The sequence below is a fragment of the Pelodiscus sinensis genome, chromosome 9, assembly GCF_052426305.1.
Source record: "Pelodiscus sinensis isolate ZL-2025 chromosome 9, ASM5242630v1, whole genome shotgun sequence".
Lineage (NCBI taxonomy): Eukaryota > Metazoa > Chordata > Testudines > Trionychidae > Pelodiscus > Pelodiscus sinensis.
Window position 1 is genome coordinate 30,780,504 of NC_143060.1, and position 11,581 is coordinate 30,792,084.

At 46.3% G+C, this 11,581-nt stretch overlaps 1 protein-coding gene across 1 annotated transcript; it reads right to left on the reverse strand.

Annotated features, from left to right (window-relative positions):
- Window positions 1–400: 400 nt before the first annotated feature.
- Window positions 401–2,302, reverse strand: LOC149523922 (uncharacterized). Its single transcript, XM_089780481.1, has 2 exons — window positions 1,355–2,302; window positions 401–948 (listed from the first exon to the last, which is right to left on the reverse strand). Exons 1-2 carry the CDS (start codon window positions 2,040–2,042, stop codon window positions 401–403), a joined length of 1,236 nt encoding a protein of 411 aa, XP_089636607.1. The 5' UTR covers window positions 2,043–2,302.
- Between the last annotated feature and the right edge of the window lie 9,279 nt (window positions 2,303–11,581).

An 11,581-nucleotide genomic window follows, 5' to 3' on the forward strand; every position in this document is an offset into this window, starting at 1 on the left:
CCAGGCTCACCGGTCTGCAGTTGGCATCCGGGAGGCCCTCCGGGACCAATTCTCCAGTGGAGGCCACTGAGTGCACTGAGGGGCTTCTGCCTGGGGACTGGGCCCTGGCCCCCAATAGAAGCTTCACTGCACAACCCATCTCCTGACCCAGTTTGGACACATCACTTACACCAGGGTGTGTTTCAAAATAAAATGTTCTCTTTACTTATTTATAATTTTGTACATATAATCCAACAATGTGGCAAAATAACAAAAATTTTCTTCATTTTTGTTGTTGCCAAACTATATACAATAAACAAACAGTGCCTTTAACCCTTTGTTTGTGCTTTAACTGGGGTGATGGGGGTGATTGAAACCTGGAGGGGGGAAGGGGCCTGGAAACCTGGAGGGGGGAAGGGGATCAGGTTGAACGGGGCTTGGCAGATTTCCCTTTCCTGGCTGGGCCTCGTGTTTGGGGTGCTCCCCGGCTACGGGATCGGGTGATGCACCTGTCGGTTGGCTGGCTGCTGGGGGGCTCTTGGGACGTGGAAGCCTGGGGGAGAGGAGGGCCAGGGGGAGAGAGGGGCTGGGGAGCTGGGGGGGCTGGGGGAGAGGGAGGTCCAAGGGGGGAAAGGGCTGCTGTTGTGGAAGGGGGGTTTGGTGGGGTGGGGTCATGGGGTGCTGGAGGAGCAGGACCAGGCACAGCAGCAGGCAAGCCGCTGACCTCCCTCAGGGTGGCGTACAGCACCGTGCGCTGCAGGACCAGCTCATTCATGAGCCGATCACGCCACCTCTCCTCTGCCTCCGCCCTCTGGAGCAGGATGGCGTTCTGCTGCTGCACAGCCTCGACGTGCTGCCGGAGGATGTCGGCGTAGACACGCCTGTGTCTGCGGCTCCCATGTCTCCGAGGTGGAGATGGAGATGGAGGTGGGGCTGGGGTGCTGCGGCCCTCTTCCACGGCTGGTCCGGCTGTGGAGGAAAAGAAGAAGACACAATCAGTCCTATAAACTGGACTCTGTAGCACTTACAATACTAACAGGATGGTTTATTAGGGGATGAGCTTTCCAGGGCCAGACCCACTTCCTCAGATCAGAGTAACACGGCTACATTTCTATCACAATCAGTCATGTGTGCAACAGCTGTCCAAAAGGGCATGCCCTCTCCCTTGAGACAGGGGAAGCAGACATTCTGAAGGTCACACTGTGTGTGTGTGTGTGTGTGTGTGTGTGTGTGTGTGTGTGTGTGTGTGTGTGTGAGAGAGACCTGGGCATCAGCATGAGCATGACAGGTTTCCCTTGTGCATCACCCACTGTGCACCCACCCACCTACCTTCCCCTCCCCCCCCCCGGGTGTGACACAAACTCACTGTACTCACCTGCTGCTTCCTCTCCCGTGCCAGATGACGCCTGGGAGGCCTCAGAGGTCTGGGTGACTGGCTCCAGGGTGAGGGTCGCCGTCTCCTCGGTGTCCTCCTCCTCTGGGCCCATGTCCCCGTCTCCAGACTGCTGTAGCTCCCGCTCTGGAGCGTCCACCACCGGGTCTGCCAGTCCGGACTGCACGAACCGCCGTGGTGTGCGTGCTTCTGCACTGCCACCCAGGATCTGGTCCAGCTCGGGGTAGTAGGGGCAGTAGTGGGGGGCTGCCCCAGAACGGGAGCTCTCCTCCCTGGCTTTGGCGTAGCCCTGCCGCAGCTCTTTTACCTTTGAGCGCACCTGGTCCTGGGTGCGGGGGTAGTGGCCCTTCTGGGCCAGGGCTTCAGCCATGCGGCCATAAATGTCGGCATTTCGCCGCCGGCTTTTGAGGGCCTGTAAGGCCTCCTCCTCTCCCCACAGCTCCAGCAGGCTCTTTATCTCTGTGCCGGACCAGGATGGTGCCCGGCGCTTGGAGCCCTTGGCTGGGTCCCCAGAAGGCTCGGAGGAAGGGCCAGGACGCTCTTGGGGCTGTGACATGCTGCAGCAAGGTCGCCGTGTGCTCTGGCTCCTTGTCTGCAACAAGTGGCTGTGAGGGTGCGCCTGTCCCTTTAAGGAATGGCTGCAGCCAGGAACCACAGACGTGCAACCCATGGCCCAGATTGTCCACCAGGGCTTGTTCCTGGAGGCCAATAATTTCGAAAGAAAGGGCTCCCCCCGTCCAGACTCACGTTCTTTCGACGGATCTCCCTCGAAAAAGGCGTTCTTCCTCGTGAAACGAGGTTTACCGCCGTCGAAAGAAAAGCCGCGTTCTTTCGATTTAATTTCGAAAGAACGCGGCTTGAGTCTGGACGCAGGGGAAGTTCTTTCGAAAAAAGGCTACTTTTTTCGAAAGAACCCCTGAGTGTGGACACGGCCCAAGTCTGGTGAGAGGCCGCCTGGCAAGAGTTTATCTAGGACAGTATTACTCTGATTCTGGCTTATTTCTGGCATAAATATATATTCCCTTTGTGTGTATGCTTTTTAGCTTCAGTACAAAAAAGCAGCTTCTGGTTTGTGTGTTTTTCTTTTAGGAAAAGCAGCTGTGAAATCATAATTATGTTTACTTCCCACTGGCAGCAGGCCAGGCTTGTATTTTGTGTATTGGGAACTCATGGAGGAGTGAATGTCCCACCTCGGACTGTACAATTTCCAGTTCCTAAAACATACATTGTTATAAAAAGCCATTGGCTTTTGTTTAAAATAGTCTTTTAAATTTTATTGAGTGTAGATGATAATTAGTTTAGAATATTTTAAATTATTTAAGTGAGCATAACCTGAAAGACACATTGTATTTTCCAGTATAGCTATTTATTTTTTTTTTTTTGCATAAATACATTTTTAAATATGGATGTTACTGATTATGTTCTTCCCTCAGATATTGCGGGTATTATGACTCAGGCAGTACCTCCCCCCACTAACTTCTACCACCATGCAACCTGAGGGGGGAGGGGGGGAAGAAGAGAGGAAACCATTCAGAAAACTCCAGTTCAGTATGTAGCAACAGCTACAGAAGCTGCCAAAGAAGGGATCATGAACTGGGGTAAAAAAAGGAAATAAAAGGAGCCCAATCCTCCTTCCAAGCATCAAACTTGTGCAGGAAAAATCCCTCCTCTCACTTTAGGAGCATGAATGAGGATCCAAGTAGTATCTCCTTCCCTCACAATGAGACTTCAGGATAAAACCACAGAACAACAAGTCAGTCTGATGAGTAGGAGCAGCTGTGGACACTGCAAAAGCGGGAGCTCTGGACAGTCTCTGAATGTTCTACAGTTCTTATCGTATCTTCTTTGTCCTGTGCTGATTGGTGGTTTGCTTGATTCCTCTTCCTTCACCTTCCTCACTGTCTTTTACTCAGCATCAGTCTACACTTGCCTCTCACACTGTTCTCCCCATCTTGTCCTTCTTGCTCCTTCCCTTCAATGTCCCTGCACTCATCACTTTTCTTTATGGCTAGTCCATTCCCACCTAACTAAATCTACCCCAAATATATACAATATGGTACTAACATGGCATTTATTGCCATTCACACTCTTTAAATATTATACACAGGACCCTGCACTGTGCCTTGTCTAGTTATGCTGCAAGTTCTTCAGGTTAGGGACTGTCTGCTATTCTGTCTAAAGCGGCACTCCATTAATAAACTTTATTATTAATAAACATAATTCTCTCTCTCCTTTGACCCAAGTACTTCACTCAACTCCCATGTGCTCAGCACTTCTCAGGATTTAGTCCAACCAGACTTTTAATGTGGTAAATTTTCTTCTGAGCGTTGCATTTTACCTTAGCTTATACGTATCACCCATTTAATCTCTTTTCTTTTAGAGATACATCTCTGAACAATATATTGTTGCATCTATCACAAGCTATTTCATGAAGAGATTCATGTATAAAGTCACACACACACACACACACACACACACACACACACACACACACACCCCGAATCATGATAGAAATGTAGCCGTGTTAGTCTGGGATAGCTGAAGCAAAATGCAGGACAATGTAGCACTTTAAAGACTAACAAGATGGTTTATTAGATGATGAGCTTTCGTGGGCCAGACCCACTTCCTCAGATCAAATAGTGGAAGAAAATAGTCACAACCATATATACCAAAGGATACAATTTAAAAAAATGAACACATATGAAAAGGACAAATCACATTTCAGAACAGGAGGGGAATGCGGAGGGGGGGAGAGGAAGGAAGGAAGGTAAGTGTCTGAATTGATGATATTAGAGGTGGGGAGAGTGGGATGTCTGTGAGCTAATGGTATTAGAGGTGATAATTGGGAAAGCTATCTTGGTAATGGGTAAGATAGTTTGAGTATTTGTTCATTCCTTCCCGGAGAGTGTCGAATTTTAACATGAATGACAGTTCAGAGGATTCCCTTTCAAGTGCAGATGTAAAAGATCTTTGTAGCAGAATGCAGGTGGTTAAGTCATTGAGAGAGTGTCCTTTCTGGTTAAAATGGCAAGAAACTGTTTTTTCTTTGTGATCTTGTCTGATATCTGTTTTGTGGGCATTAATCCTTTGGCGAAGTGTCTGAGATGTTTGTCCAATGTACATAGCAGACAGACACTTTCGGCACATGATAGCATAAATTATATTTCTGGATGCGCAGGAATATGTGTTCTTGATCTTATAACTCACTTGGTTAGGTCCAATAATGGTATCAGCAGAATGAATATGTGGACAAAGCTGGCAACGGGGTTTGTTGCAAGGGAAGGTACCAGGGTTGGTATTAGTGTGGTATGTCCTGTGGTGGTTGGTAAGAATCATCTTGAGGTTAGGTGGTTGTCTATAGGAGACTATGGGTCTGTCTCCCAGAGCCTCTTGGAGTGTAGTATCCTGTTCCAGTATAGGCTGTAGTTTATTGATAATGTGTTGGACAGGTTTAAGTTGGGGGTTGTAGGTGATGACAAGTGGTGTTCTATTGTTGGTTTTCTTGGGTCTGTCTTGAAGTAGATGGTTTCTAGGTATTCGTCTGGCTCTTTCAATTTGCTTTTTTATTTCTCTGGGTGGGTAGTTGAGGTTTATAAATGCTTGGTAGAGATCCTGAAGCTTCTGGTCTCTGTCAGTGGGATTAGAGCAGATGCGGTTGTATCGAAGGGCTTGGCTATAGACGATGGATTGTGTGGTGTGTTCTGGATGGGAGCTGGAAGCATGTAGGTAACTGTATGAGTTGGTGGGTTTTCTGTAGAGAGTGGTGTCTAATTTTCCATTGTTGATTTGTACTGTGGTGTCCAGGAAGTGGATCTCTCGTGTAGAATGGTCCAGGCTGAGGTTGATGGTGGGGTGTAGGTTGTTGAAATCTCTGTGGAATATCTCCAGTGTTTCTTGGCCATGCGTCCAGATCATAAAGATGTCATTGATGTACCGTAGGTAGAGAAGGGGTGAAAGGGGACGGGAGTTGAGGAAACGTTGTTCTAGGTCAGCCATAAAGATGTTAGCATACTGTGGGGCCATACGTGTACCCATGGCTGTGCCGCTGATCTGGAGGTATAAGTTGTTCTCAAACTGGAAATGATTGTGGGTGAGAACAAAGTTACATAGGTCTGCTATCAGGTTGGCAGTGGTGTCCTCTGGGATAGTGTTTCTAATTGCTTGTAATCCGTCTTCATGTGGGATGTTGGTATATAGAGCTTCTACATCCATGGTGGCAAGGATGGTGTTATTGGGGAGGTTATCGATGTTTTGTAGTTTCCTTAGGAAGTCAGTAGTGTCTCGGAGATAGTTGGGGGTGTTGGTTGCGAAGGGTTTGAGAAGAGAGTCTACATAGCTGGATAGACCAGTAGTGAGCGTGCCAATACCAGAGATGATGGGACGTCCGGGGTTCCCAGGTTTATGGATCTTGGGAAGCAGATAAAACAATCCTGGTCGGGGGTCAGAAGGTGTTTCTGTGTGGATTTGTTCCCAAGTAGCTGTGGGGAGGCTTTTAAGGAGACAGTGTAGTTTCTTTTGGTATTCCAAGGTGGGATCAGAGGGGAGAGGTTTGTAAAATGTGGTATTCGAGAGTTGTCTGGTTGCCTCCTGGTTATAGTTGGCCTTATTCATGACGACCACAGCACCCCCTTTGTCAGCTGGTTTGATTATAATGTCCAGGTTGTTTTTGAGACTCTGGATGGCATGGTGTTCAGCGCGGCTAAGATTATGTGTCGCTTGTTGTCGTTTGCGAATCATGTCAGTCTGTGCGTTGTTGCGGAAGCTTTGTATATAGAAATCCAGATTGTAATTCCGACCGTCAGGGGGAGTCCATATAGGATTATTCTTCCTTTGGTGTTGATAGGGGGGATCTGGTAGGTCAGATTGATATTCATTGGTGGTTTGGAAATATTCTCGGAGGCAGAGGCAGCGAAAAAAAGCCTCAAGGTCACATTTTACTCCGAATCATTGTATCCATACAAATATTCAGTTGGCTCTTCTCTTTTGGAGAGACAACTTACCTTCCATGTTTGCATACAGAGCATCTGGTACCATGCCATCCACTCAGTCAGGGTTACTACAGTGATTTTGTGGCACAGGGAACTTACTGAGGTCTGCAGCCAGCAGGAGAACTTCATCCATAATAGTTTCTGATATTCTCAATTTACAAAATCAGAAACATGAAGCAATAGTTCACAGTAGGAGTCCATGATTTTGCAAAGAGAAGTTATCTGTCATCTTGTTTATAAATAAAGCAACTTCTTTTTGAGCATATGTGGCAGTTAGCCAAAAAACATTATTAATAAACATTCTTTAGCTTCATGGAGCCTTACAGAAAGGTCAGAACAGGGCTACATTATTTATGTTTTATGGGAAGAGGTATTTAATGTTTGCAAGCCATTGGATAGTAACATTGATTTTAATGAGTTGATAGATGTATCTGTCTTTTAATGTGTATTACAATAGTGATCACCTAGAGCCTATAAAAAATTTAACAGTATTTATTTGTCATTTAGTCTTAATCTTCAGTACCAAAGTTTTTCAAAAGTGTACGAGAAGGTGGCTCTTTGCTCATTCGTTGGAAATGACACATGGGGTTGTAGTTATTGGTATCCGCTGATGTCTGAGTCTCAGGGCACTTTTAAGAAGAAAATACTTGCTGTAGCTTCTTGTAGTCTAAGGATCAGCATAAAGCAGAAAAATATTTCAGATGTTTATTACAATTGGGCATATCTATGCTAATGATGTGGTGCAGTACAAGTATAGGACTGACTACTGGGGTGAAACTTCTCAGCCTATCCACTGTGAACTATATTGTTTCCAGAAGCAGAAGAAGCCTCAATCTGAGCTGGCAGTTCATGTGGTTAACAATATTTCTCTGTTCTGATGGCTGCCTTCTTAAAAGATCCAGCAAAATGGTCTCTTGAACCAGAGACTTCCAAGAACTAAAATAGCACTCTTTCCAGCTTGATCTAAACGAGACGGGGCCTGCAGCTGGGGGCTGTAAAAGACTCACATCCTCTGTAGATCAGGCTGTGTGTGGAACTCATAACACATTCTGACCCTGGCCAGGTGGCTACACTGTCTCTCCAACCAATCTGCTGCTGGGTGCTCACCAAACATCACAATAGATATAGGAGAAAAAGGAACTGGAATCACATCATCATCATAAGGGAAGCCAAGAATCCACTATTTAGACTGGAGGAATGCTATGATGTTCAAAATGTCAACAAGTAGCCTTTGGGACAAATATTTCGTCTATACTAGTATGAGAGAAATAATAAAAATGAGGCTTTAAAAAAACTATCTTTAAAATAAAGTAATTCAAGTTAACTCAAAAGTCCTCATTGTTTAGACACATGCTACATACAGCGCTACTATGGACCAAACAGAAATATGTAAAGCAAAATAGAAGTAAAAAACTAAGCAGCATAATAATGGATATCCACCAGAGCTGCATTTTTGTTTGAATGGTTTCAGAGAAAAAGAAATCTAAATCCTACAAAATTAATGGTGAAGGGATTTACTAGAAAACAAAAAGACTAATATCAACACTGATGCCTAGTCAGAAAACTTGGTCAGAGGATGTATAATCCCTGGTGTCATCATGAAAAAAACAAACAACAACCACCTCTAATAGGAACAAGCAATCTTCACTATAAAAGAAATACAGTGAAATACACTGTAAGTACATGTCAAGTAGGATATAAACAAATCACAGTTCTAAAAGGAGAATTAAAGATCTGCAAACAGTCCAAATTGTTTCTAAACTAGAAGTGACCCTTTCCAATTATTTTAGTAGACCTGATAGCTCCAGTTGCTAGCACAAAGAAGAATTTTTGAAATCATTGTAATAATCCCTTCACAGCCATGAACAGCCACAATATCCACTTTACTTAAAAACAAAATGGTAGCATATGCTAGATCCTGTTAATGATGTATGATTAAATGCTCAAAAGTAAGAAAATGTCCAAATTGTTCTAAAAGGAATCTTGGACATGCCTCCAAAATTTACTTTCTGGAAACATAACTTCCTTAAAAGCGAATCAAATGTGGCTGAATTGAAAAGTGATTCAGAACTGCTGAATGAACTCCACTTCTTGGTGTTCAAAAAATTAGGACAGTCTTGAATGATATCTTTTCTTTTAGAGATTCATAGATGCAACAATATATTGTTGCATCTATCACAAGCTATTTTGTGAAGAGATTCACGTATAAAGTCATTATGTGTATGAGCCAAACGCACCTCACCTCTCTCAGGCAAGCTGTTCACAGTGCTCAGCAGGATTTATTTGGCCCTGTATTTCTGAATAGCTCTCTTATGTAGAATGCAGCTATTTTCAAGAGACCTACTTCTAAAATTAAATTACAAATATTACTCTTTGAATAATGCATAGGATTTGTCTCAAAATATTGTTAAATTGTTTCTTTAACAATTAAGGGCTTGTCTACTCTTATACATTTACAACATTGCTGTGTCAGAGCTTTAATGCAGCAGTGTGGATCTGGCACCAGCACAGAGTTCTCCCGGCACTGCAGGTAAACCACCTCCACAAGGATAGTAGCTAACATTTTGGGAGCCTGTTTACACTGACTCTGCAACTTCCATCCCCCATTGAGAGTGTTGAGGAACTGCCCCACACGCACACTAGTTGCACGAAAGGTGACAAGTTCATCCAGTAATGGTAACTTCATTGTCTTCAAGGTAATTTCATTGTCTCTCCTTGCTCATTTTACATTGGAGATACAGTCAAGCAGATGGAACCACATTCCTTTGTCTAGGGCAGGGTGATTTAAGCCCTGCCAGCCAAACAGCAGATCAGGGCAGGGCAGCAAACACACACAGTTTAGTAGCAGGTGGTTTGTCTCCTTGTTCAGGAGGGGTTCAGGCAACTTGCCTGTGGTGGTGGAGAGGGGGGGAGACTGCCACCCAGTAGGTGGATCATGAGTGGTGGGGTACGCAGACCCGCCCACTCCACTGCATCCCAACCCAGGGCCCTAATATCATCAGTGCGATCTGCTGCTGGGTCAGCTGGGCTCCAGCCCAAAACACGCTGACCCAGACATTTAACTGTCAGCAATGTTCCCTGGGCCACTTCCCTTCTCCCCCTCAACACATACCCAGGTATCAGGCCTGTCTCTCGGGGTTCAAGGGTTCCCAGGTCCAGCTGGTGTCTGGGTGGTCCATGCCAGTCCTCAGCCGCTTGCAGGACCAGAGGACCCAGCCAGTCCCTGGGTGCAAGCATTCAGGCTGGCCCTCTGGGTCAGGCATGGCTGAAGGTCCAGGCTGGTCCTCAGAGGCGGGCCAGCACAGGAGTTCAGGTCTGTCTTCCAGGTCAGGCACACCTGGCAGTCCAGGCCAAACCTCAGCCTCCCAGGCAAGGAGCACCAGGCAGCCCTCTGGTCCCTTTGGAGGCTAGGCCAAGACTGCACTCTCAGGCTGGGTTTTTATAGTACTGGCCACACCTCCTGGCTACTGGTCAGGTGACTGGGAGGGGTTAGGCTCTGCCCAGGGCCCCTCCGCCTCCGAGTCAGTGGGCAGCGACTTCACCCCATTTCACTCCCAAATACATACCTTCTTGAAAAACACACACAGCTTTGCTTTCTGGACACAATGGCAAGTCTAGAGTGTATAGAAGCTAACACTGTTATAGAAAATGCACCAGAACTGAGTCAAGGGTCAGATGACCCTTGTAAGATACACAGTGCCTCTTGCCCTCTTTTAGCAGAAACCCCAGCCATGACCAGACAGTGTTAATGCAGGTAAACTACAGGAGACAGCATAGTCTAGTGGACAGAGAATAAGAGTAGGAATTAGAATTGGGAGTAGATCATCAGTGGGAGCAAACTGTCATTGTTCTACTGACTGCAGCAGGCAGTGCGTGCTGGGAGAGAGAGGCAGAGCGTCTACTGCTCTGTGCTCATGTAATGGGGCGATCCAACCCCGCACTGGCCAACGCGAGAGCGAACTTGCTTGCTGGGCTGGGAAGGCCTGCTGGGCATGCTCCAACTGCGGGCCAGGTATAAAGGCCAGGGAGACAACTCAGTTGGGACAGACCTCCGGAGGGGAAGGAGCCCCTGCCCAAACACAGGAGAAGCTGCCACCACCGCCTGAGCCAGAGTTGCAGGCCCAGCCAACACTGCAGCTACAGATACCATACCGATTGCTGCCACCCTGGCACCCCCAGCTTGCAGCCACTCTAGCTGCCATCACCGCACCAACAGCCATCATGCCAACGGCCGACCCCAAACTCGACACCACCGTTGCACCAGACGCCATGCCTGCCAGTGCCGCTGCTGCGCCTGCCAACGCTGCTTCCGCATCCAGACCTACATGTACAGGTAGGACCTACGCCAGCCAGGACGATGGGGTAGGAAGCAGCCCAGGGCAAGGAGCAGGAAGAGGGCCTATGGGCTTCCAGACTAGGAGCAGATCCTCGGCCTCTGAGCCTGTTGGAGAGAGACTCGGCCTCTGGGCCAGACTGTGCGGAGCTAGACACCCCATCACAGCTCAGCACCCACTAATTTTTAATATGGGTGCTCCACAGAATCTGCACTTGTGCCTTTACTTTCACAGATATCAGGAAACACCTTACATTGACTTCTAAGATAGGTGTATAGTAATATAAGCCTCAGTATAGTACAGGATACAAATTCTTCACCATTTAGCACATTTTTACACTGCATCCTCTCATAGCTCACTCAAAGCTTACATCAGGAACACAGGGTGTCTTCCCTAAAAGCTCAACATCCTTACCTTAACTATTCAGATTCTTCAAATAAAATGTAATACTGAAGCTTTGTTCTATTTGTCATGGGTTTACCTAGCTGGGGACTGAGAGATAGAAAACAGCACAGAAATTAGAAAGAGGCAAAACTACATTATTCTGCTTTTCACAAATAATAATGCATTATAGTTGAAGTGGGATAAAAGTACCCAAGCATCAGGGGGTTCCATAAATTAGAACATACTTGCAGAAATGAACCTCTCACGTACAATGCAAAAAAATCACAATTTTTTTTGTAAAAAAATCTCTTCATAAAGACAAACAGAATTTACAGTACATACATACTACCGAGAGAGAGAGAGAGAGAGAGAGAGAGAGCGCAAAATTCAGACCTAAGGGACTTCTGTGGATTGTATCCACATTAATCAAGACTGGGTAAGCTTACCTTACATTTTCCTGTACCAACCTAGCCCCCTGCCATGACAAGGACAGACACAGACTC